Source organism: Rhinatrema bivittatum, chromosome 2 (assembly GCF_901001135.1).
Source record: "Rhinatrema bivittatum chromosome 2, aRhiBiv1.1, whole genome shotgun sequence".
Lineage (NCBI taxonomy): Eukaryota > Metazoa > Chordata > Amphibia > Gymnophiona > Rhinatrematidae > Rhinatrema > Rhinatrema bivittatum.
This window is the reverse complement of record NC_042616.1, coordinates 681,819,250-681,846,135: the sequence shown is the minus strand read 5'-3', so window position 1 is coordinate 681,846,135 and position 26,886 is coordinate 681,819,250. Positions and strand designations below refer to the sequence as shown.

The following is a 26,886-nucleotide window of genomic DNA, read 5'->3' as shown; positions in this document are numbered from 1 at the left end:
TGCATGTTTACCCTCCCCATTTAGTTATAGTATGTTTGATTATAAAATAGAATAAATAATCCTTGCTTAATTTCAAAGCAGATTTGAATCACCAGACTAAAAACTTTCATAACAATAAGAAATGTACTCTCAATAAGTTGTTGTTTTTGGTTTTTTTTTACAGGTTTATCAGTTTCCAAAATAAATATTGATAAACACACCTGCATTCAAAATGAAATACTGGCCACAAATGCATTGCACAATAAAAAAAGAAAGTAAAATCCCCTCTTTTCAACACTCTTGAAACAAAAAAGATCTTCCAGCAGATACTGTCACAAACATCCAGTAATCACTCTTTATGTACATTTACCAAAACAAAAAAAAAACAACAGTAACAAATCAGACCCTCCAGATCACTATTGCACAGAAAGTTTACCTTTTTTATTCTGTTCTTTTGGCTGTAATATGTTTGCCTTTACATCTTGAATAACCCATAGTTTGGCAGGAAATAAGAGAATAATTTATTCCCAATGTAATTCCATACATCTAGGGGCCAGAGCCTAACAACTTTATGAAATGTTTGCAGAGCTAATTGAATAACAGCTTAGCACCCTTATATTAAATCGTGCCTGCCTTTCTATATGCCATAATCTTTTTTTTATCTTAGCATAAATTAATATTCTTGCCAAGATAAAAATGAGTAGCCCTGAAGAATTATTTCTTACTGCTTTGATCCAATGAATAAGTTCCACTGTCACAGACTGTGCTCTAGCGATAGGCCCAAATGCTCTGGTAGCCAAACCTGCATGAATTGAAAAAATTCCTAATCTTTCAGATTAACAGAGCAACTGATGACACACAAGTTGTTTCTCCTTCTTCAACTTTCCTCCGTTCTCTCCATAAGGGCAGCATTTACCTTCTGTAATGTAGCTAGCAGAGTTGAGCACTGATCCACTGATATCTTCTGCTTCTGAATTCATTGGTCTAAATCAGTAAGTTAAACTGAATGGTGCTTAAAACTCTTGTGGATCTCATCCATGGATGACTGTAATTTACTTAATCTATCTTCCAGTACCGCTGAGACATTTTTGGAGATCTCATTAATTAAATCTTTATCTATCAGAAAACATTCTACCTTAGCCACCATCTTGGCTTTGCTGTCTTACACTTATCTTGCATTGGGCCAATGCAATACAGTGTGCTCAGCTGAGCGCACTGTATGACCCGCAGTTGGACGCGGGTTAAATAGGCACTAATACCCCTATTGCATTAGGGGGTGGATTAGCACCTATTTAACCGTGTCCGACGCGGAGTGAATGAGTTAGCGCTCATCACATGCAAATGCAAGTGAATGAGGCTATTATTCATTCACTCCAATGCAAAAAAATAAATGTGTGTCTCAGACGCACATTTATCGCTCAGCAATTAACACCTGCCTAGAGCAGACATTAATAGCTGAGCGCATTGAAAAGAAGTACAGAAAAGCAGAAAAAACTGCCTTTCTGTATTTCTTTTAAAAGTTAAAAAAAAAAAAATACAAAACTCAGCTGGCCGCATTGAAGACCGACGCCAATATGTGCAAGCGACCCTAGCGCCTCCTTGCTAACGCGACCCGCTAATTATAATATTGCATGGTGCTCCCCTTGCGGGCACCATGCGCACATTAAGAAAGTGGACGCTGATTTTTCAGCGCCCGCTTTCCGTGCTTTTTTTTTTTTTTTTTTTTTTGCATTAGCCCCATTGTTTGTGCAGTTTTTGTCAACATACCATTTAATTTATTAGCTGCAGTGGCACCAACACTTTCCAAAAAAAGACAAATAATAGATATACAAAATCAAGCCAAATGTCTTCTGTCTCAAGACAAACAAGCAGATAATATCCAGGTTCCTGTGGAGTTTCACCAAACCATAACTTCACAATTGGCCAGCATGTCTGGAAGTCCCGTTAACATAACTTAAATACAAAGCATTTTTTCCATAGACATAAAATAGGAAAATCTTTTGGTTTATCTGGCCTATTGTGTTAGTTCATAAGGGTTGCTCCTTTTCCTGTACCTTTATATCTGTCACAACTTCATTCAATGATCTAGTCTTGTACACTGCCATTGAGAAGTCTGCTTTCATTTGCAGTATACAGTGTGTCAGCTACTATGAGGAGGAAGGTTTGAAAGTTCTGCGCTGCAGTCAGATGTGCTCATTGACCAATCTGAGCAGAAACCTGGCAGTGACCCAGGTTTAGTCACCACAGTCAGCATGACTGCTCACCTTCCTCACAGCAGGAATTTGGCAAACTTCACTGAAGATAATTTAAAGGGCCCACACTGGTATTCTGTGTTCTCATCAACAAATCTCAGGCATGTAATCTTCAGTGCTCAAAATCACATCCTCAGGTTGATTGTAAATTCATTTGTTGTTTCCAAAACATTTAAAACCTCCTTTACTTATATATACCAGCAAATAAAGAAATCTTAAATAGAAACAACAAAATCAATTATAATGTAAATTTGAGGAAATGTCATATATAAAATATTCTGGCTGATGTAATAAGACCGCTGATTTTTCTGTATGGATTTTTTTGGGCGCGTGGAAAAACCTTCAGCAGTGTGGGATGTAATGACCGCATATGCTAATTAGATACATACATAAAATACATGCACACCAAACATGCCATAATACACACAGAAACGTGCACTCATGGCCCTATGTAGTGAATTGCACAGACATCTGCGCAGAAAACCTCATGGACACTTATCGGCGTGTGAACACCCGTGATTGATTCTCGGGGCAAAAGCCTTTCCTTTTCGAAAAAAATGAATAAAGTGGTCCGGAAGTTGATGTGAAGGTGGGTAGAGCAATATCTAACCCCTTCATGATCAGACTCTGACCGCTGATGAGAGCGTAAACTGCAGATCTGCAATTCTGCCTCATTGAGAAGCTGCCTTCTAAGAGTTTCATCCACGGCTTGGCTGACCCACAAAAGCATCATAAAACCGGTCTCCACACTGGCACTTTCACTTAACTCCTGCCCTGACTCAGGCGCTAAAAACCCGTATTAAAATCCCGCACTAACCCAATCTCCTTGCATTGCCTATGAATAGATAATCATCTCCTTTGCATGCCATTAGCATGCACTTGTGCAGGAAAAACCGCAGGTCAGTAAACGTGTTTGTAGCGCTTTTTTCCCACATACAAATCCCTTATTACATACCCATATAGGGCTTTTCGCGGGAAACGCATGGGCAAACCAGCAGCTTCAGCGCACTTTATTACATTGGCCCTGTAGTATGTAGACTATGTATGTAAATAAAATACTTGTTCATATATAAGGTCTGTGTATTAGTAGTAATATGAAGCAGTTTCATAGAAGTATGTACATTAATAACATAAGAATGAGTCTATTGTCCAAAGACACCAAATAGCAAATCCATTGGGTCTTTTTTCAGCACCAAAAGCTTAGATAGAATTTTTCCAGGAGAATGATTATATCTGTGAGCCAGAGTTCTTGTGTTTCAGGAGTATATGGAAGCCCTTTAAAATAAATTTAGTCATTCTTCGGCTTCCAGGCATTATATTTTTCTAATTTTAAATGATAACTGTATTGAGCATAGATAATAAAGTTTGAATAATTTAAAATAGGTCCAAATCTCTCCTCTGGAATCCTCAGCCAGTCAGGTTTACAGGATATCCACAATGAATGTACGTGAGAGACATTTGCGTTAGGAAGTGCATGCAACTGTATAATTTGCCTATATATTGTGGATATCCAGAAAACCTGATCAGCTAAAGGTCTCTGAGAATAAATTTGGGAACTAAAACAATTCTGTAAAATTTATCAAGAACATAAATAAAACAAGCCTGATGCGTTTTGACAGTCAGGAATGGTAGCATAGCCTAATGGTTTCATCATGGGGCTGAAAACTGGAAACAGTTTAGATTACATATCAACTACTTAGTCTGTCACTGAGCAAATCATTTACTTGCCAGTGTTGACACCTGAATTTTCAGCTCCTCAGGAATATTACATTGTGCTAGAACTTGTAGTGTTGACAACACTCTATGGATGATAAATAGATGATAACCATTAGGACTGTGATTTAGGTTTTCCTTTTGTTGGTGGGTGCTTACCTTTTTTTTTTTTTTTAAGTATGTCTGCCACCCCCAGCATATACAATACAGAATTAAGATGAAAACGTAGGTAATGCAAAGCACTATTCATAAACTTTGCCAAGAAAGTAGATTTTGATTTCATCATTTCATTTACATCACCTTTTTTCTGCATTTGTTTCTTTGTATTTTATACCTTATTGTAATTTATTCAGCAAGTTTTATTAATACTATCTTCTAAGTTCTTGCATGTATGATATGTCAATGCTCTTTTATTAACTTTGGCTTTTTGTCATGTATGTTTATTTTAGGAACCTGCAAAGCGCACAGAATCTTTTGCATCTCTTTTGAGACGGTCTCCTTTAATTCAGATGGGACCTGCCAAAGATAAAGTAATCATTGGCAAAATTATGCACATTTTGGGAGATGATCTCTACATAGATTTTGGAGGCAAATTTCATTGTGTGTGCAAAAAGCCAGAAATGGATGCAGAGTAAGTACTACATTTTGTTTGAAAATTTTTGATACCTTATATTTTTGTGTAACATTTTATTTATTGGTATTCAAAAATAGATTCCTTTTCTAAGGATCCTATGATCCGATAAAAATGTTCTTATAGGCACAAGAATTTCATTCACAGAAAGGAGCAAACCATTTATTAAATCTCCCCATGAGCTCTGCCAGTTTTATGGAATGTAATATTTGGTGCGAAAGGTAATAGTAGTGGGGTCACTTGGCAACAGTGATCATAACCTGATGAAATTTTACTTAATAACTGGAGGGAGAACAATATGGAAAACTACTGCTCTAGCATTTAACTTTCAAAAGGAAGTCTGAAAGGTATGGTAAGAGGCTATTATAGCCAAAAGAACATCTTTCGAAAAATGGAAAAAGGATTCTAATGAAAATAGGAAAAAGCACTGGCATCTTATTTATTTATTTATTTAAAAACTCTTCAATACCGTCGTTAAGTTAGTTAACCATCACAACGGTTTACAGTAAGGCACGATAATGAAAGAATGAGTGGTATAGATTACAGCTTAATCATGTGCCATCACAGTACGGTAACAATTTATGTGTGTAATTTAAGCTTGTATATGTTAGATGCAGAACATTGGTAAGGCAGGCAAAAAGAAAATTTGAAAAGAAGCTTGCCATAGAGGCAAAAAATCAGCATAAAAATGTTTTCAAATATTTCCGAAGCAGGAAGCCTGTGAGGGAGTCAGTTAGCTTATTAGATGACCAAGGTATAAAAGGGGGCACTTAGGGAAGACAAAGCCATAGCAGAAAGACTAAATTAATTCCTTGCTTCAGTGTTTACAGAGGAGAATGTTAGGGAGGTACCCATGCCAGAAACAGTATTTAATGGTGATGATTCGGAGGGAAATATCTACAGTTCCTGAATGTAATCTTCTTTGAAGTGTCTGAAAGGCGGACTACAAATTAAATAAATAGGGATGTGCATTCGTTTTTCACGAATTAGACAATTTCAACGAAATCCCATTTTGGTTTCTTTGCATAAAGCTTCTTGTTTTTTCCCCATGATGGAGACCATTCAAGATTAATTGATCTTGAGTGGGGCACCCCAGAGGCAAATTTCTAATGGGGTCGGGTTTTAGAAGGCCTGTACCCTCTGGATCCAGTGGTAAGAGAGCACTTATGTTTTCTGAAGGTAGTGCAGTCTCCAAGTGGACCACTATTCCCATGGAAGGAGGAGTAGCCTTGAAAGCTGCTCACGATAAAAAGATTGAGACTATCCTTAAGCAAGCATTTAAAACAGTGGTAATGACCTTGCAGATCGCTTCTTGTTGTTCCTTGGTGGTTTGCTCTTGTTTCCTTATCTCCCAAGAGGTTGATGACTCTGGGGTAAACTCTGGGATAAATTCCAGGGCAGTTATGGAACCAGCTGCTGCCTTCTTGGCAGATGCGGGCTGTGATTTGGTCCACATTTCAACCAGAGGGATGGCTTTGATGATAGTGGCCAGGCATCAATTATGGCTGAGAAATTAGTTGGCCGATGTGACCTTCAAGGCCAACCTCACCAAATTGCTCTTAAACTGCTGCTTTTGTTTATCAGTGAGTTAGAGAAACTGGCCAGTAAGTGGGGCGAATCCCCAGTACCTCGGTTGCTGGAACATAAGTAGCAGACATCATACTCTTTTGGCGTGAGAGATTGTGCAAGGGGATCCAAGCATTTTCGACCCTACAGAGGAGCGACCTTTCAGAGGACTCGACCTTTTGGTATGTCTGAATCCTTTCATCCCAGACAGCCTGGACATGGCGCAGGCTCGGATAGTAGAACCTCCCTAGGCTCGCAATGAAGGTTTGACAACCCACCATTGGAAACAGTAGATTGGGGGGGAGGGGCTTTTATCAGAGATGGGTCGAAATCACATTGGATCAGTGGGTCCTGGAGGTGATACGAGAGGGATATGCGCTGGAGTGTTGCAGTGTTCTTTGGGAGGTGTTCATGGTGTCTAGCTGCCACTCCCTGCAGAAGAAGCAGACAGTGGAGGGTACATTGGCAAGGCTCCTTAATCTGAGGGCTGTGGTCCCAGTGCCCGGATCTCAAGAAAATATGGGCGATATTCCATTCATTTTGTTTTCAAAGAAGGAGAGCTGTTTTCATCCGATTCTGGACCTCAAAGGTGTCAACCGTCATCTGCGAGTGAAGCATTTTTGCATGGAATCATTGTGCTTGGTGATAATGGCCATACAGTTGGAGGAATTTCTGACTTGTCTGGATCTGTCCGAGGTGTATCTCCACATTCCCAAAAGTCTAGAACGTTAACGCTTCCTGCGGTTCGCAGTTCTGGGACGCCACTTTCAATTTCGAGCACTGCCCTTTTGTCTGGCCTCTGCTCCCAGAACCTTTTCTAAGATGTAGTGGTGGTAGTTGCGGCAGAATTGAGAGAGGATGGAATCCTAGTATACCTGTATTTGGATGAGTGGCTGATTCTCGTCAAGTCGCTGGAAGAGAGCCGCCTGGTGACTTGCAAGGTGATTTCCCTGTTGTGGGAGTTCAGATGGGTGGTGAACCTAGCCAAGAGTAGTTTTCAGCCTACTCAGTTGCTGAAATACCTGGGGGTTCGGTTTGACACGAGGCAGGGCAAGGTGTTCTTGCTGGAAGCTCGAATTCAGAAGTTGCTAGTCCAACTTCGTCTGTTGTTGAACACTCTGCACCTGACCTTATAGTTTTACCTGCAGGTCCTTGCCTTAATAGTGGCAACCCTGGAAGTAATACCGTGGGTGAGGGTGTCTTTGTGTTCTCTTCAGCGCTCCCTGAGTTCTCGATGGAACCTGCATTCTCAGGACTATTCGATTCGGCTCCACCTGCCGATGGCGGTCTCCTCCCAATTGCAGTAGTGGCTGTAGGCGGATCATCTATGGAAGGGAGTTTCCCTATCCCTACTGGACTGGCTAGTACTGACAACAGATGTGAGTCTCCTTGGTTGGGGAGCTCATTGTCAGGAGCTGACAGCACAAGGGTGCTGGAGTGCAGAAGAGTCTCTGGAACATCAATTGGCTGGAAGCCAGGTTGGTCAGGTTGGCATGTTTACAGTTCGGTGATAGGCTGCAGAGTCGATCGGTCCAAATAATGTCAATGTAATGACTGTGACTTACATCAATCAGCAGGGAGGTACTGAGAGCCAACAAGTGTCGCAGGAAATAGATCAACTTATTGAATGGGCAGATGTGCATCTCCGGATATCAGTCTCGCACATTGCAGGCAAAAACAATATAAGAGCAGACTTTCTGAACTCAGGGAGAGTGTGGACCCAGGAGAGTAGGTGTTGTCAGGTGAGGCATTTCAGCTGATTTGGGATCGCTAGTGTCTCCCATTCCTAGACGTTGCTGATGTCACTGCAGGGGTATATATACTGAGACTTCAGTTTGCTCCATCTCCATCTGCTGGTAGAGATGCATAACCCACTTGCTCTGGATTCATCTGACTGTCCTAAAGAAAAGGAAATTAACAGGTAAGTAGTAATTTCACAATATCATGGATGAACCAGAATCGATTGGTTATTAATATTAATTAAGCTATGATCTTGAGTAGGTTTTCAAAAATTTACATCCCTCAATTGTTATCCATCAGAGAAAAATTACAATTGCAATTTCCAATCAGCTTAAGAATCTGAGGGTTCTGTTCTAACTTGACTACTTATTTGGGACTCGTGGGTAGTGTGGTGAAGTCTTTTTTTTATTTTTTTACCAAGCAGCGACTCCTGTTCATTGAAACCACTACTAGAGCCTGCTAATTTCCAGAATGTATTGCAGTCTTTGGTGCGCTCAGGCATGGACTATTGTAATTCTATATTGGCTTGCCAACTATAACTATTAGGACACTTCAAATTGTGCAGAATGCAGCTGCTAGTATTTTGATGGGTGTTTAGTTTAGGGACCATAAAACCCTGGTATTACAATTACTTCATTGACTTCTGATTGTATGGCAAATAGAATTTATAATTGCATCTATTATACAGAAGGCTTTAAACAGTAGGAATCTGTTGTTTGTTAGTACTGTATTAAGAAACTATCAACCTGCTTGTGTGTTTTGGTCTAGTAGTTAATGTCTAGTAGTTAATGTCTTCTAGGGATTGTCTCACCTAAATTGGTGCACCTGACCAAGGCTCATGAGAGGGCATTTTCAGTTGCAGGCCTAGTTTTCTCACAGGACAAGCAGGATGGTAGTCCTCAAATATGGGTGACATCATCAGGATGGAGCCCAATCACGGAACTCTTTTGTCAAAGTTTCTAGAACTTTGACTGGCACCTACTGGGCATGCCCAGCATGGCACTAACCCTGCATCCAGTAGGGAGTCCCCCTTCAGTCTCTTTTTTTTCCGCACAGCAGTAGCCATACGGGTTAAGGAGCTCTCTAGAGATTCCTGACAGGAATTTTCCTCATGGAACTTCTTTCAAAATTTTCAAAAAATTCTACCCCATAGGGGTCCACTTATTGATTCCGTACTCTGCGGTTGAAAGGTAAGTCTTTACCCTAGTTTGCGGTCGATTCCCATCAAGTTTTCCCTTTGGGGCCTACCGGCCATCGATCGCACCGCAGCTAAATTTTTGTCGAAGCCCTGGCGTCAGGTTTTCGTCGGTGCGCCAACTGTCCTCTGACAATGTCCATCACAGACCCGCATAGGGTTTGTGTGTTATGTTTGGGGTCCAACCATGACATCCTAACGTGCACCAAATGTGCCCAAATGACACCGAAGGGCCATAAGGCCCGCTCAGAGAAGATGGAGTTTCTTTTTCAGGCAAAGCCTCCGACTCCATCGACCGTTTCGACATCGTCTGAGCTGGTGCCATTGACCTCTCGCCAGCAGCGGGACACCTGTGCTGCCTGACTGGCACCGACTATTCTGAAGGTTTCGACTTCTTCCTCATCGGCTCCGGAGAAGGACCGAGGAGAACATTATGAAAAGCGTCGACACCGTTATCGGAAGGCTCAGTCCGCTGATCCAGGCAAGCCCTCGGCATCGGCGTTGACAGAGCCACCAACAAAGAAATCCTGTCCAGAGAAGGCCCCATCCTCCTCTGCAACTGGGTCACTGAGGCGTTCCCCACCTTCATTGGTGCCAGGAGCCGCAACTCCACTTTCACCGGTGGACCCTCCTGCTACGCCAGTATTGCCTCCTACTCCGGAGCTGGGGTTGCATGCCCCAGGCTTCCGCCAGGAATTGGATCGGATGATCCAAGAGGCCATCGGTAAGGCACTGCAGGGCTTTCAACCTCCATCGGCGCAGACACCGATGCCAGCCCCAGTCACCAACCCGATACTCACGGCGCTCTCACTGCTACTTGGCAGACTGGATGCGCTGATCGGTGCCCTTCCACCAGTGGAACCGAGGATACCGGTATGTCCACTGCCTTCCACGCCGATACCTTTGTCATTGGAAGATGAGGAAACACCAATGCCAGATTCTATTCCCAGACTGTATGGGATCTTGCCACAGATTCACCCATCGATGTCACTGGTTCCATCAGTGCCTATTCTGCCATCGATACCGCATCGTCCTCAGTCAGTGCCACCTCTGATTCCATCGGTGCCTAGGCCTGATCCTTCAGGAATAGCACCATTACTCCCCTCTGGAGATCCTATGGGAGCCGGTGATCAACCTTACGATCCTTGGACCGATGATTCTTCCCAGGATACTGATGATCTACCTTCAGAACAGACTCCCCCTGAGGAGAGAAGACGTTCTCCTCCAGAGGACCTGTCCTTTATTAATTTTATAAAGGAAATGTCTGAAGCCATACCATTCCAGACAGAAGAGGACTCCAGACACAAAATGCTGGAAGTGCTCCAATTCATAGATGCACCCAAGGAGATCATGTCCATACCCGTTCATGAAGTCTTCCTGGACTTGCTGAAGAGGAATTGGGAGAATCCAGGCTCTGTACCACCGGTGAATCGGAAAACAGATGTCACCTACCTGGTACAGACAGCCCCTGGTTTCCAAAAACCACAGCTGGATCACCATTCTGTGGTTGTGGAGTCAGCCCAGTAAAAAGCACGACGTTCTAAACCTCATTCTTCCATTCCTCCAGGAAAAGAACAGAGGTCCCTCGATGCATTTGGCCGTCATGTTTTCCATAGATCAATGCTTATTTCTCGCATTGCTTCCTACCAGTTATACATGACCCAGTATAACAGAGACCTATTCAAGAAGATCCAGGATTTTTCTGAATCTTTACCTGACCAGCTTCAGGATCAACTTAATGCCCTGGCTCAGAAGGGTCTAGATACTGGCAAGCACGCTGCCTATGATATTTTTGACACTGCCTCTAGGGTGTCTGTAGCGGGAATTAGTGCACGAAGGTGGACCTGGCTGAAGTCTTCTGACTTAAGAGCAGAGGTACAGGACCGATTGGCTGACCTGCCCTGCGCTGGAGACAATCTCTTCGGGGACAAAATCCAGGAGAGTGTAGCACAGCTTAAAGACCACCACGAGACGCTACGCCAGCTTTCGTCTGTGCCTTCTGATTTCCCATCCACCTCTAAAAGGATATTCCGAAGAGACACTAAGCGGCCTTCCTTCAAACCACGGAGATATTATGCTCCTGCTACTCGAGGTTGCCCCTCCAGACCTTACCAGAAAGGTCAGGCCAGACAATCCCAGCCTCAGAAGACTCAGCCAGCCCCTCCACCGGGCCCAGCTGCCGGATTTAGACTCCTCACTGCAGAGCATACGCCAACCTCCTCTGCTGTCCGTACCCGTCGGTGGTCGGTGTGCCACTTCACCAACATATGGCACACGATCACTTCAGATCAGTGGGTACTCGCTGTACTGACTCAAGGTTACCACCTCAACTTCCTAACTGTACCGGCAGACTCCCCACCTCGGCTGATGTGGGGATCATCCAACTATTCCTCTCTTCTGGAGGAGGAGGTTTCAACCCTCCTGAAATCCCAGGCAGTAGAACCAGTGCCCCTCTCCCAGCAGAGGCAGGGGTTCTATTCCCAAAAAAGTCAGGGGGCATTCGTCCAATACTGGACCTGCTTGCCTTAAACAAATATCAGCAGAAGGAAAAGTTCAGGATGGTAACTCTGGGCTCTCTACTACCTCTTCTACAAAGAGGAGATTGACTTTACTCTCTAGATCTTCAGGACGCGTATACGCACATCTCGATCATTCCGTCTCACCGCAAATTCCTTCAATTCCTGGTCGGCCCCCAGCACTTTCAGTACCAGATACTGCCGTTCGGCCTAGCATCCGCACCTCGAGTCTTTACCAAGTGCCTCATAGTGGTTGTGGCCTACCTGAGATGTTAAGGCGTCCATGGCTACCCTTATCTTGACGATTGGCTGATAAGGGCTCCAACTCAAAGGGATGCACTAGCCTCCTTACGTCTAACTATCCATACGTTGCTGTCTCTCGGGTTTCTGATCAACTATCCCAAGTCCAGCCTAATTCAGTCTCAAATCCTATCCTTCATAGGAGCTGAACTGGACACCATGCAGGCAAAAGCATTCCTCCCTCAGGATCGAGCTCGTACTCTCATATCCCTCACACAATGTCTCCAGAATCGAGATTACTCAACAGCTCGTCATTTCTTCATTTTGCTGGGTCACATGGCATCCTCTGTACATATCACTCCAATGACACGCCTTTCCAAGAGAGCCATAGAAACATAGAAATGACGGCAGAAGAAGACCAAACGGCCCATCCAGTCTGCCCAACAAGGTTCGCACTTTTTTTTTTCTCATACTTATCTGTTTCTCTTGGCTCTTATTAACATTTTGGTTCTATTTCCCTTCCACCCCCACCATTAATGTAGAGAGCAGTGTTGGAACTGCATCTAAGTGAAATATCTAGCTTAATTAGTTAGGGGTAGTAACCGCCGCAATAAGCAAGCTACACCCATGCTTATTTGTTTACCCAGACTATGTTATTCAGTCCTTGTTGTTTGTTGTCTGTGTATAGATCCACTTTTCTTCATTCCCCCTGCCGTTGAAGCAGAGAGCTATGCTGGATATGCGTGAAGTATCTGTCTGTCTCCCCTGCCGTTGAAGCAGAGAGCTATGCTGGATATGCCTGAAGTATCTGTCTTTCTCCCCTGCCGTTGAAGCAGAGAGCTATGCTGGATATGCATTGAAAGTGAAGTATCGGTCATGCAGTGGACTCTGAAGTCTCAGTGGACTCAGGCTTATCATCCAATATCCAGCATTGTCCACGTTACCAAGCCTCTCCGCCTGTCGCTGGCCTGGTGGATGCAGCTTTCCAACCTCCTTTAAGGCCTTCCCTTTCAGGTTCCAGAACCTCAAATTATCCTAACAACGGACGCCTCCAATTGAGGTTGGGGTGCTCATGTCAACGACCTACAGACTCTGGGTATCTGGTCTCCAGAGGAAGCCAAACAGATACATTTCCTGGAACTTCGAGCGATCAGATATGCCCTCAGAGTCTTTCAGGATTGCCTCTCAAACAAGACCATCCTGATTCAAACAGACAACCAGGTGGCGATATGGTACATCAACAAGCAAGGGGGAATGGGCTCCTACCTTCTGTGTCAGGAAGCTGCACAGATATGGGCATGGGCTCTTTCCCACTTGATGCACCTACTTGGGCGTGGACAATATTCTGGTGGACATGTTGAGCCGGACCTTTCATCCGCACGAATGTTCTCTCAACCCCACGGTAGCGGACACAATCTTCCAACGTTGGGGTTATCCACAAATAGATCTCTTTGCATCCATTCACAACTTCAAAGTAGAGAACTTCTGCTCGCTCACTCGCAGCCGCCACTCACAGCCGAGGGATGCCTTTGCCCTCTCGTGGTCCAGCGGTCTTCTCTATGCATACTCTCCACTTCCACTTATATCGAAGACTCTCGTGAAGTTACGAAGGGACAAAGGTTTATTGATTCTGGTAGCCCCCCCTCACTGGCCACGCCATGTCTGGTTCCCTATCCTCCGGGACCTATCAGTTCACAGGCGCGTCCCTCTAGGGAAGGATCCATTTCTGATAATTCAGAACAATGGGTGCCTAAGCCACCCCAACCTCCAGGCCCTGTCTCTGATGGCCTGGATGTTGAAAGGTTAATACTTCAACCCCTTAACCTTTCAGAGTCTGTATCCCGAGTCCTGGTATCTTCATGAAAGCCTTCCACGAGACGGTCTTATCGTTCTAAGTGGAAAAGGTTTGCGGTCTGGTCCATGTCCATGTCCATAGACCCCTTCACTTGCTCCACCGCGAAGTTTCTGGACTATCTCTGGCACCTGTCCGAGTCAGGCCTGAAAACTTCCTCTATAAGGGTGCATGTCAGTGCGGTAGCCGCTTTCCACAACGGCATAGGAGATGTCTCTATTTTGACACAACCCTTAGTCACATGCTTCATGAGAGGTTAGCTCCACCTGAAACCTCCATTGCGCCCTCCGGCTCCTGCTTGGGACCTTAACGTGGTCTTAGGACAGCTCATGAAACCTCTGTTTGAGCCTCTCCACTCCTGCGATCTCCGCTATCTCACTTGGAAAGTGATTTTTCTTCTCGCTATCACATCCGCTTGCAGAGTTAGTGAGTTACAGGCATTAGTTCCCTACCCGCCTTACACCAAAATTCTACATGACAGAGTGGTCCTCCGTACACACCCTAAATTTTTACCAAAGGTAGTGTCGGATTTTCATCTTAATCAATCCATCTTCTTACCTACTTTCTTTCCAAGGCCCCATTCAAACCCAGGAGAACAAGCTCTACATTCCCTGGACTGTAAACATGCCCTAGCCTTTTATCTAGAGCACACGTCAGCCCACAGGAAGTCCACTCAGTTGGGAAATCCAGTGGGAAAACAGACCCTTTCCTCCTGGTTGGTGGACTGTATCTCCTTTTGCTACCAGCAAGCAGGCATTCTGCTACAAGACCGTGTAAAAGCACACTCTGTTAGGGCTGTGGCAACCTCAGTGGCACACCTTCGTTCGGTGCCACTTATTGATATTTGTAAGGCTGTGACCTGGAGCTCTCTCCATACCATCGCAACCCATTATTGCTTAGATAAGGCTGGCAGGCAAGAATCCATTTTTGGCCAGTCTGTTCTAGGTAACTTATTCTCAGCTTAACTACCCAACATCCTACCAGCGACCCGTTCAGGGTTTTCAGGATGCCCTCCTGCCCAAATCCACCCCTGTTTTTGTGCCTGTTGCACGTCTTTGGGAGCATTTGGTGCATTGCTTGGGCATCCTCAGCTCGCTACTCACCCATATACGAGGACTACCATCCTGCTTGTCCTGTGATAAAGCAGAGTTGCTTACCTGTAACAGGTGTTCTCACAGGACAGCAGGATGTTAGTCCTCACGAAACCTGCCCGCCACCCCGCAGAGTTGGGTTCACTTGCGATTTATTTTATTTTTTGCACGTATTTAAGAACATAAGAATATAAGAAATTGCCATGCTGGGTCAGACCAAAGGTCCATCAAACCCAGCATCCTATTTCCAACAGAGGCCAAAACGAGGCCACAAGAACCTGGCAATTACCCAAACACTAAGAAGATCCCATGCCACTGATGCAATTAATAGCAGTGGCTATTCCCTAAGTAAAATTGATTAATAGCCATTAATGGACTTCTCCTCCAAGAAGTTATCCAAACCTTTTTTGAACCCAGCTACACTAACTGCACTAAACACATCCTCTGGCAACAAATTCCAGAGTTTTATTGTGCGTTGAGTGAAAAATAATTTTCTCCGATTAGTCTTAAATGTGCTACTTGCTAACTTCATGGAATGCCCTCTAGTCCTTCTATTATTCGAAAGTGAAAATAACCGAGTCACATCTACTCGTTCAAGACCTTTCTTGCTATACATGAGACTGAAGGGGGTCCCCTGCTGGATGCATGGTTAGTGCCATGCTGGGCATGCCCAGTAAGTGCCAGTCAAAGTTCTAGAAACTTTGACAAAAGTGTTCCGTGATTGGGCTCCATCCTGATGATGTCACCCATATGTGAGGACTAACATCCTGCTGTCCTGTGAGAACACCTGTTACAGGTAAGCAACTCTGCTTTCCAGAATTCTCTTTTGGTGTGTCTTTGTGCCATTGAATGCCATAAATTATTCAAGAAGCAAAGTGTACATTTTTAAACAGGCCAGCATAGTAAGCTGGTTAATTAGTCTGTGTGCTACTTAATGATAACAACTTATATGCACAAAAAGGATAGGCAGTTGGACCTGTAGGCTAAAGAGTTTACTAGCCTTCTTTAGTGTATTGTTTACATCAGATGTGACAGTGCTTGCACCAAACCTGATAATGTCATGTTTTTATTTTTGTTTTGTAATGATTTTTTTTATTATGGATGTTTCTAATGTAATCCGCTGTGAACTTTGAAGGTAGTGTGTAATAAGTTTTAATAATAATAATAACATCATAATACCTCTGTATTGCTCAATGGTGCAACCACATCTAGAGTACTGTGTGCAGTTCTGGTCACCACATTTCTAAAAAGATATAGTGCAATAGGAAAAGATTCAGAGAAGGGCAACCAAAATGATAAAGGGAATGGAACGATTTTCTTATGACAAATAGCTATAGAGGTTAGAGCTCTTCTACCTGGAGAAGAGATGACTGAGGGGGAGATATGATAGAGGAGTATAAAATCATGAGTGGAGTTGAACAGGTAAATGCAAAACAGTTGTTTACTCTATCAAAAAATAAAGACTAGGGGACATTCCATGAATTACTCAATAGCACATTTAAAACAAATCAGAGAAAATATTTTATCACTCAACATAGATGGGAATGAGGGAGACACGACTCCTTTTACAGAAGAGAATGTATGAGAAGAGTGAGGAAAAAAGGGAGTTCAGAGATGTGCTGGCAGGTCCGCTGAAAGACCTGTTCAATAGATCCCTGAAAACAGGCATGGTGCCGCAAGATTGGAGAAGAGTGGTTGTGGTCCCGCTTCACAAGAGTGGGCGCAGAGAGGAGGCTGGAAAATACAGACCGGATAACTTCACCTTATTGGTGGGAAAATTATTGAAGACTCTGCTGAAGGAAAGGATAGTGAAATATCTACAATCTGATGAGTTGCTGGACCCAAGGCAGAATGGATTCACCAGGTGAAGGTCCTGTCAGACAAATTGAATTGATGTTTTTTTTTGATTGGGTGACTAGAGAATTGGATTAAGGAATATCTCTTGATGTGATTTACTTGGATTTCAGCAAAGCTTTTGATACGGTCCTGCATAGGAGGCTCATAAATAAAATGAGAAGCTTAGGAGTGGGTGCAAAGGTGGTGGCATGCATTTCAACCTGGTTGTCTTATAAGAGACAGTAAATGGAACCTACTCTGAAGAGAGAATGGTGTTAAGTGAAGTGTCAGAAGAATCAGTTTTGGGACCAGTTGTTTAATATCAAAGAGGAGCAACATTGCGGAAGAGATAAAAGGTAGTTTATCTATTTGCGGATGATACTAAGATCTGCAACAGAGTGGACATGGCTGAAGGAGTAGAGAGAATGAAAAGTGATTGAAGAAAACAGAGCTGGCAGCTGGAATTCATTGCCAAGAAGTGCAGTGTCATGCGCCTGGGGTGCAGTAATCCAAAAGGAGCTGTATGTGATGGAGGGGTGAATGACTAATATGCACAGACCAGGAGAGGGACCTTGGGGTAATAGTGTCTGGCGATCTGAAGATGGTGAAGCAATGTGACAAGGTGATAGCTAAAGCCAGAAGAATGCTGGGCTACATAGAGAGAGGAATAACCAGTAAGAAAAAGGAGATGAAAGTGCCCTTGTAGAGGTCCTTGGTGAGGCCTCGCCTAGAGTACTGTCCAGTTTTGGAGTTGTATTTCAAAAAGGATAGAGTCTGGTTGGAGGCAGTCCAGAGAAGGGTGAACAAAATGAGTGTGTATCGGAAGACTAACGAGGCTTAAGGGTCTAAATATGTATACCTGGAAAAGAGGCACAAGGTAATGATTCAGACCTTCAGATACCTGAAAGGTTTTAATAATGCACAAACTTCAAACCTTTTCCATGGGAAAGGAATCTGTAGAACTAGGGGTCATGAAATGAAACTCAGGAGGAACGACTCAGGCGAACATCAGGAAATATTTCTTTACAGAGAAAGTGGTGGATGCCTGTAATACCTTCTAGAAGAGGTGGTGAGGATGAAGACAGTAAACAATTTCAAAAGGGCATGGGATAAACAAGGTGGACCTCTAAAGACCTCTAAAGACTTGAGGTTGGAAATGAAGAAAAGGGTGCACGGGGGTGACCTGCACGATTGTCAGTTACTACCCTTAACCGAAGCCATGGGAATCGCTATCCTTAACCACTTAGCCTTGATGCTTTTGTTGCAGGTGCAACATTGCTCTCCATTTCGATGGCAGGGGCAAAAAGGAGAATTGGATTCAGATGGCAGCTATCACTGGGTATTGATATGCAGACATCAGGGAAAAAGCAGAGGATTGCTTCTATAGCCATGCCCAAAAGCAAAGCATGTTCAAGCAGCATTGTCTGAAATCAAGTCTGCTTACCCTGTGAAAATGTTGCTAGCAGTAATTTTGTTATGAGTTTGATAGTTGCTTGATTTTGACTGTAAATATTATTACCTTTTAACATAAGACTTGGGGGTACCCGGCACAGAATGACAGTTAGTATACACTTACAGAACATGTGGGTAACCTGCACGGAACTTCTGTTACTACCATAAGAAACTTGCTGGGCAGACTGGATAGACCATTTGGACTTTTGTCTGCCATCATTACTATGTAAAAGCAGTTAATATAGCTGGGTTTAAAAAAGTTTTGGATAAGTTTTTAGAGGAAAAGTCCATATACCATTCTTTTTAAAAGGTAGAGTTGAGAAAATCCACTGTTTATCCCTGGGCATAAACAACATGGAATCTATCTACTATTTGAAATCCTGGATTGGCCACTCTTGGAAATAGGATACTGGGCTTGATGGATCCTTGGTCTGACTGAGTATAGTAGTAGTTATGTTCATCTGTGAACTACTGGCAGGGCCTCCAGAACATTTTCAATTTTTGCTAACTTGGCCATGCACAGCAGTGACCTCATGTGGTGGGATGATGGGATGCAGTTCCTTCCACAGTGGTTTTCAGTGCAACTTCTATGTCGGCAAGTGTAGTTCATGCTATTATCTCTGTTCAATAGCCTGATAGATGATAATATTTAGATTAAAGGTGATTATTATTTTGTTTGTCCTGCAAAACTATAATGCTTGGACTGGAAGTGGCAGATGACTTATTTCCATACCCTGAAATAGAAGTTGCAGTATGATAAACACAGTTTAGAATATTATAACATTTTCAATCAGATGTGATTTTGTTCCAAGGTGGCCTCCCTGTCTATGGAGGAATCTTGTGCAAAAGAATGTAACCATAATTGAAAATCTGTCTTCATGTAGCAGATATTTTTACTATGAGTAGTTTCTTCCATTTGTAGTTTTTAACCATTAACAAAAGCAGCAGTACTCTTAATTTTAAAAAATGCTAGTTTACTTGATATGCTGTTACCTTAGTTGGCGAGAAAAGGCTATCACCATTCTTTGTAGTCATAGAACTTCAGTGCGAGAGGGTAAGGTATCACCTGAAAGGCAGGTCCTAGCTATAGAATCACTTCATGCCACACCAAGGTGATGATCTTCTGTCCAGTGTCCTTGTTCCTCTAAAGCAGCAAAAGGGTTGCTAGATTGGAGTTGGGACCACTCTATGTTCCTGAAGGTCTCCTCTATATACTTCTGTGTCTGACTCCTCCAGTTCTGCCACTCTGGCTTCCAGAGATCGTATTCATTCTCTGAGAGCCAGGAGCTGTTTGCACTGGGTGCACACATACAACACCTCACCCATAGGTAGATAATCATACAAAAGAATGGATAGCCTCCAACGCACTACTGAACTTGTATCTGCATTTTAATTTTATTAATTTGCTGAAACTGATTATGAGATAGGTATGTCTCAATTTAAGAAGTTTTAAATTATTTGGTGTCTTTCAAAATCTAAGGTTTTTAAATTGATAATTAGATAATTTGTGTTAGTTTATGAATGACTGGAAATAAAACAAAAATGAGTCAATCACTAAAATCAGGGTTTACTGTATATTAAGCAAAATCACTAATTGACTCCTATTTTGAAGATGTCCTCTTAACTGAAGGGGTGGGGTAGCTATTTAACAGAAGAAGAGGGGATGAAAGGGAGTAAAACTAGTGACTAGTTGCCCAGGAACCGGTATGTTCACCTTTTTCAGATCAAGTAATTGACCTTTGTAAACTCATAATTCTAATTCTTAACAAACAAATACTAACTTATACAAGCTCTCAAAATTAATCCAAAGGCTTATTTCTAAACACACAACTCTTAACACATGCAGACAAATACTAGCCTTAAAAACAAACACATTTTAAACACAGCCAGTAATAGTTTACATTTATTTTTTGAAGATTTTAAGTGTTCTCTCCCATCAAGTTCAACTTACCAAGCAGATGGAAGATGTCAGCACTCCCTCTGGAGTTTGCTTACCTGCAAACAGTGTTCTTTGTAGACAGAAGGATGAATACCTGACTGCCTCCTTGGAGAGTCAACTACCTCTCTAAAGCTTAAGCTCTTGAAGAGACTGAGTGGTGTGCAGGAACTTCTGCACATGTTTAGGAAAGGGTTTACTGAGCTCTGAGAGTTGGGTGTGTATCTGCGCCATTGGATGATATCACCCACATGTAATGGCTAATTCAACGTGCTGTCTGTGAAGAACCCTTTTTACAGGTAAGCATTCTTGCTTCACCCTGCTAGTGCGTGCAACTGAGCTGGGCAGAGGTGGAACCTTACTTTTCGCACTGCAAAGTCCTGATCTGTGCTGTTGGGAATGACAATAAGGGAAATCCCCCTCCTCCCCTGGGTTCAGTTTAAGACTATAGGCAACAATGCGATTGCATTGGGGCCCACTGTTTCTGGTGAACCTTGTTTGACTTGATTCAGGGGGGATCTTAATAGAGTTCAGAGGCTGGAGTGGTGCTTTTAGCAACTTCTCTTCTTTCTCCTTAGCCTGTACATATACATAGCACATTGTCTGCATGCCACTCACATGCATAAAAGAAAGTCATCCCTTCCAAATGCTGCTCGGTGTTTACAGAGTACATGTAAGTAAGCCACAATAGTGCCCATTCATCAATTTAAAATCTTACTGCCAGGGCATTGTTTGAAAATTCATTAGTCATTTCCTACCTTCCCTGAAACTGTAGGAGCCACCGTACTCTGAATAATGTAACTAATTACTCTACATGGAATAGAATTGGATTGGTTCATGCAATGTGTGTGCGTGTTGTCATTTGTGGCATTACAGACAATATTTGACTCCTAACTGGCACTTTTGGCAAAGAAGCAAAGCCACATGGGAGTCTATTTTTTTCTTTCTTGGCCCAGCAATTTTTTCTACTTCTTTGGACTTCCAGCTCAATCAGAACCAAGGCTGGGATCTGGCACCCTAAGCTTTCATTTGCAACTATGTGAGGATATCTTTTCCCTATTTTATATTTGTTCTCACCTCATCTAGCCCAGTCATTACCGTGACAGTCCTCAACTAGCAGCCATGTACCAGGCCCTTTCCAAAACCCTGCATTCCTGGGCCGTAAACCCAACTGTTAAATTTTTCTATTATGCAGTGATGAGATTCCCTTTCCCAGGGGCTAGTAAATGTTGCCACTAGATAATCCCTAGCCTCGGCTGACCTGGGGAGCAGAAGACATAACATGGGAATCAAACCCTGGAGCTTGGGTTTTTAAGCATTCCAACAAATGGCATTCCTGTGTGGCTTTAGTTTTGTTTTGGGTTTTTTTTTTTAGCAATGAGTGCAGTAACTTTTATGATACTGTCTGGATATTTATTTGTTATTAGTGCTAATAGTACCAGGCTTATGTGATAAAAAAAAAATTACCTCCAGTACATGAGATATTTTATAATGTCGATCTGGATCAATGAGATCCAGTGAGTGACTTATTCTAAAGTGGCTGTACTAAGAGATCTTGCAGATTCTGAAGATAGTTGGTAAGCATTTCAAAACAAATTATATTTATTGGTACAGGATAGTAGTGCTTGCTCTGTCTACTTGTGAAATATTGCACAGCACACAGAGGGCATGACATTTTTAAAACTGCTTCAGCCTTACATACCGCCCTGTTGACAGTAAAGGCCTGAATCTGAGAAACATCATCGTTCACAGCTGCCAGCTGTCATTTCTCCTTTAATCTCCCCAGTTTCTATCTCTGGCAACCAAGTGGGAAGCTCCTGCTTGGGACCTCCAAAGGCTTAGAACAAATTCCTGATAAAGGAAAAGTTTAATATGATTTCTTTGGGCACCTTGATTCCCTTCATGGAAAAGAAAGGACTGACTATGCTCACTGGATCTAAAGATTGCTTACATCCATATAGAGATATGTCTAGGTAACAGGAAGTATCTCAGATTTGTAATAGGGAAATACCCCCTCCAATATTATGTACTGCTGCTTGACCTAGCATGAGCGCTATGTATTTTCATAAAATGTCGTGCAGTGGTCACTGCGTATTTATACAAATTGGGGGTGCATATATTTTCATACCTATACAATTGGCTGGTCAAGTGTACATTTCAAGGAGTTGCCATAAAATCAGTGAGCAAAACCACCCAGATATTGGAGTTGCTAGGGTTCATTATAAATGATCTTAATCCCATTGCAGCCTGTCATCTCAACTGTAATTAATAGGAGCTTTCCTAGACATTACTTAAGTGAAAGCCTTCCTTGCACAGGAAAGAATCATCACTCTGATTTCCGCAGTGAAAGTAATAAAGTAGAGGTAGCAGGCATCAATATGGGACATGTTGAGGATGGGCCTAATGGCATCAACAGTACATATGTCACCCTTGGCACATCTCCATATGAAATAAGCCCAATGGACTCTGTTATCACAGTGGACTCAAGCCACTCTGGATCTTCAAGACAGTATTCCAGTCACCCAGCAATTCAAGGGTACGCTGTCCTAGTTGCTGATTCAATCAGATCTGGCCAGAAGAATCTCCTTCCAAATTCCTCTGACTCAAATTGTCCACATTCAGACCTTTTGTCTGCTCAGGAGAAACTCCATCAGATACATTTTCTCAAGCTAAGTGTGATACGATATACTGTAAAGGCTTTCAGAGATCGGTTGGCAAACAAAATTGTCCTCATTCAGACAATCTGGTATCCGTGTTCTACGTGAACAAGTAGGGAGAAACAGGCGCATAATTTCTGTATATATGTGGGCCTGGGCCATCTCTCAAGAGATTGTCCTAGGGTCATGTACCTGGCAGGCAAGGAAAATATCCTGACAGACAGATTGAATCAGATCTTGGAACTGCACAGATGAGCCACAAAGAGGGTAGTAGTAAACCAGCTATTCTATGAGTGGGGAACATTTGTGATAGATCTGTTTGCATCTCCTTTGAACAGAAAGGTCCTAAATTTCTTTTGAGAGGGACTCAAAGCAAACTTGCCTCTGATGCTTTCTCCTTAGATTGAGGTAGATGGACTTCGGTATGCTGCTTCTCCAATTGCTCTAGCAGAAAATCTTTGCTAAAACACTGAAGATACTGGGGGACCATGGTCTTCATAGCTCTCTATTGGCCAAAACAGGTTTGGTTTCAGCTCCTCCATCAGGGAACTAGTCATGTTAGGGAATTTCCTAACTCTCATCACTCAAAAGCAGGGACCAGAAAGATCCTAATTTTGGTGGTAGTCCTTTCGGCAGGCCTTATACTAATTTTTTTAATAGGTGTGCCCACTTCCTGGCTAAAACAGTGTCTGCCTTTCACCTTAACAAGTCATTTGTCCTTCCAATATGCTACTAAGGCAACATATCCACAAAGGTGAACTGGCCTTGCACAGTATGGTTATAAAAGAGCTTTAGCCTTCTGTCTGGAGTGGACTAAAGCTCTTTGAAAGTCACCCAGTTTTTTCTTTCTTTTGACCCCCAACAAACCTAGAACTGCCATTACCAAGTGCACCCTTTCTGCTTGGACAGAATATTACCTCTCTGTCTGTTTTACTCAGGCAGGTCTGACTCAGAATGGATACATCAAGGCTCATAGTGTTAGGGCCATAGCTGTATCAGTGGCTCTCCCGAGATCAGCCTGTGGTGAAGAGAGTTGTGACGTGTACAAGTTCAGTCAGTATATTCACATTCCATTACTGTTTAAAGACTCCCTGTGTGACACTAAGTTTGGACAATCTGTCCTGCCGACTCTATTTGTTGTTTCCCAGCAGCCTCTAAAAAATATAAAATGACAAAATGACTTGTTGCCACCAAAGCACTTTGCCCATTGGCATTGTTTATACATTCTACTTGCCTTCAGAGCAATTGAAAATTGCTTACATGTAAAAGGTGTTCTCCAAAGAAAACAGGATGATATCCTCCCAGAACCCACCTGCCTCTCCTTGGATTTAGTTCCTATATGTATTTAGTTATTTTAAGAACTGAAGGAGTGATAATGACATCCATGACATGAGATGGCAAACACATGCTTAGTGTAAAGCATGCCAAAAGTTTCTAGAAGCTTTGGAGTAATCTTTACTGGCCAGGGTCCATTGGATGTCATAACCCACCTGTGAGGACTTGTATCTTGCTATCTTCAGAGTATATCTGTTATAGGTAAGCAATTTTTGCTTTATTGGAATACGTTAATATATTTGTGACTAGTTTTGAGAGTTGTGCTCCTTTCATTAAGTCAGGACAGTACAGAAAGAGCTATGGGTTATGTTGTCAAAAATTGCAAGTATAGGACAGGATGCATTATAATGATGGTGTGGTATGTTTTCAAAGCTGTAAAAGGATGGGATGTGGTAAGTGGGGAGAGGGTTGATGTGTTTGCAGAGTGGTGGGAAACACACAGCAGAATATACAGCTACAGGAGGGCTGTGTCTAATGATGGATGAGGAACTCACTGTCCCTATTAATTCCCATTGAGTGTGTTTGTAGATTATTTTATTTTATTGGTTTGATAGTTACTTCTTTCTTTTCTTCCAGCTCATTCAGAACTATGACTGGGATTCTGGCACCATGAACCTTCATTTGCCATTACCCAGGGATTTCCCCCCTATTTCAATTGACCCTTCTCCCACTGTTCCTAGTGTGGTCATTGCTGCAGTGGTCCTGAGGCTGGAAGTCATGTATCAGGGCTTCTTCCAGAATCCTGTATCATGGGTTCTAAATGCGGACACCAAGTGTCGCCCTCAGTGATGATCTTGACACCCTTCCCTAGGCTGTGAATGCTGCCTCAGCAGGATCCCCAGCCAACCTGAGTTGCAAAGATCTGATCTGGGACTAGAACTGGGAACCTTCTGCATGGAAAAACGTAGGACTTGCCACTGAGCTGGCCTGAAACTTATTTTAGCTTAACTTGTGAAATGTTGACTTTTAACATCTTAATCAAATAGTGTGACCATCATTTTATCATAAAATTTTATCATAAAATAAAATAAATTTTTATATTTTTGGAGAAAGTTCTTATCTTCTGAATGATCGTGAAAAAGAGGCCATTCTGCTTTCTAAAGTTGTAGCTGAAAAGGTAAAATAGGTTAGCATTCCTAAACTACAGGAGATTGCAGAAAGAAGTCAGGTGACATCTGGAAAAATTAAGAGAAGATGGGAAAGTAGTCAGGAATACAAAAATTAAAATAGAAGAAAAAATAGTAAATATGTTAAAATGGGGGGAACATGACTTTTTTTTAAAGGTATGCTAGTGATAGAAGGAAATGCAAAAGTGGCATTGTGAGATTCAGAGGTGAAGGAAAGGAATATGCAGTGGAATTTGAGGAAAAAACTACATTTCTTAAAAAAAATATTACTGATCTGTGTTCTCTGTGGAAGGGCCTGGAGCAGGTCCACCAAAAAATGAACGCAGATAAGATTTGAAGTGAGGTAAACTTCAATCGATTCTTGAAACAGACTGTTTGTGAGGAGCTAAATAAACGTAATGTAGGTAAGATGATGGAGACGGGTGGGATACATCCAAGGGTACTATGGGAACTGAGATATCCTGGCAGCTCTGCTGGCTGATCTTTTCAATGCTGATTTAGAATTGGGAGTAGTTCCGGAGGGTTGGAGATGTGCGGATGTGGTTCCTAGTCATAAAAGTGGAAATAAAGGGAAGGCTAGGAACTGCAGACCGGTTAGTCTGACCTCTGTAATGAGCAACTTAATGGAATTGCTGCTAAAATAGAGGATAGTGCAGATTTTGGAATCCAGGGGATTTCAAGATTCAAGCCAGCATGGTCTTCCCCGAGTTAAAGCTTATCAGACAAATCTGATCAATTTCTTTAATTGGGTGACCAGAGAGTTGGATTAAGGAAGAGCACTAGATGGATTTCACTAAGGCCCTTGACCCAATTCCGCACAGGAGATATAAATTGAATGCCCTTGGTATGGGGCCAAGAGTGACTGACTGGGTTAGAAACTGGCTGAGTGGGCTGCAACAAAGGGTAATGGAAAATGGAGTTTATTCTGAGGGAGGTTGCTAGTGGTGTGCCTCAGGGACCAGTCCTTGGACCAGTTCTTTTAAACACTTTCATGAGCAATATACCAGAAGGATTGTTGGTAGAGGATTGTCGTTTTGCTGCTGATACCAAAATCTTCAACAGGATGGATCTTGCAAAGCTTGAGTCTAGAGTCTGGCAGCTAAGATTTAATATTAAAAAAATGCAATGTAATGCGTTTAAGATGCAGAAACCAAGGGAGGTATACAGTATTGGAGGTGAAATTCTTTTAGGCATGAAGGAAGTGTGTGGGATCTGGGAATGATTGTATCTGGTGATCTTAAAGTGGCCAAACAGATGGACAAAGAGATGGCAAAAGCCAGAGAGATGTTTGGCTGCATAGGGAGAGAAATGGTCAGCAGAAAAAGGGAGACGATATTGCCCCTGTATAGGTCCCTGGTGAGATCTGATTTTGAATACTGTGAACAGTTCTGGAGACTGCACCTTCAAAAAGATATAAACAGGATTTAGTTGGTCCAGAGGGTGGCTAATAAAATGGTCAGTTGTCTTCGTTCTAAAGCATATAGGGATAGATTTAAAGATCTAAACATGTATACCCTAGAGGAAAGGCAAGACGGGAGATATGATAGTGACATTTAAATATTCGAAAGATTTCCATGCACAGGAGGTGAACCTCTTTCAACAGCAAAGAGGACCTTTGATAACTAGTCTTTATAGGTTGTGATACCTTTCTCTAGGACCAATATGGCTACTAGAATTTAGGGTCTTAAAGTATAATATCCTTGCTCCTACCTCAATGCCACCTATAACCCACCTGGTTTAATTCTTCTCAGTCATGACCCCACTGTTT

The 26,886-nt window shown here is 42.6% G+C and overlaps 1 protein-coding gene across 1 annotated transcript in view; it reads left to right on the top strand.

Annotated features, from left to right (window-relative positions):
* The window catches only part of MRPS28 (mitochondrial ribosomal protein S28), a 368,806-nt gene that overhangs the window by 124,782 nt on the left and 217,138 nt on the right, over positions 1-26,886 (top strand). The window contains exon 2 of the mRNA XM_029591534.1: positions 4,394-4,575. Within this exon, the coding sequence (XP_029447394.1) occupies positions 4,394-4,575 (182 nt within the window). The remainder of the gene's footprint in view (positions 1-4,393; positions 4,576-26,886) is intronic.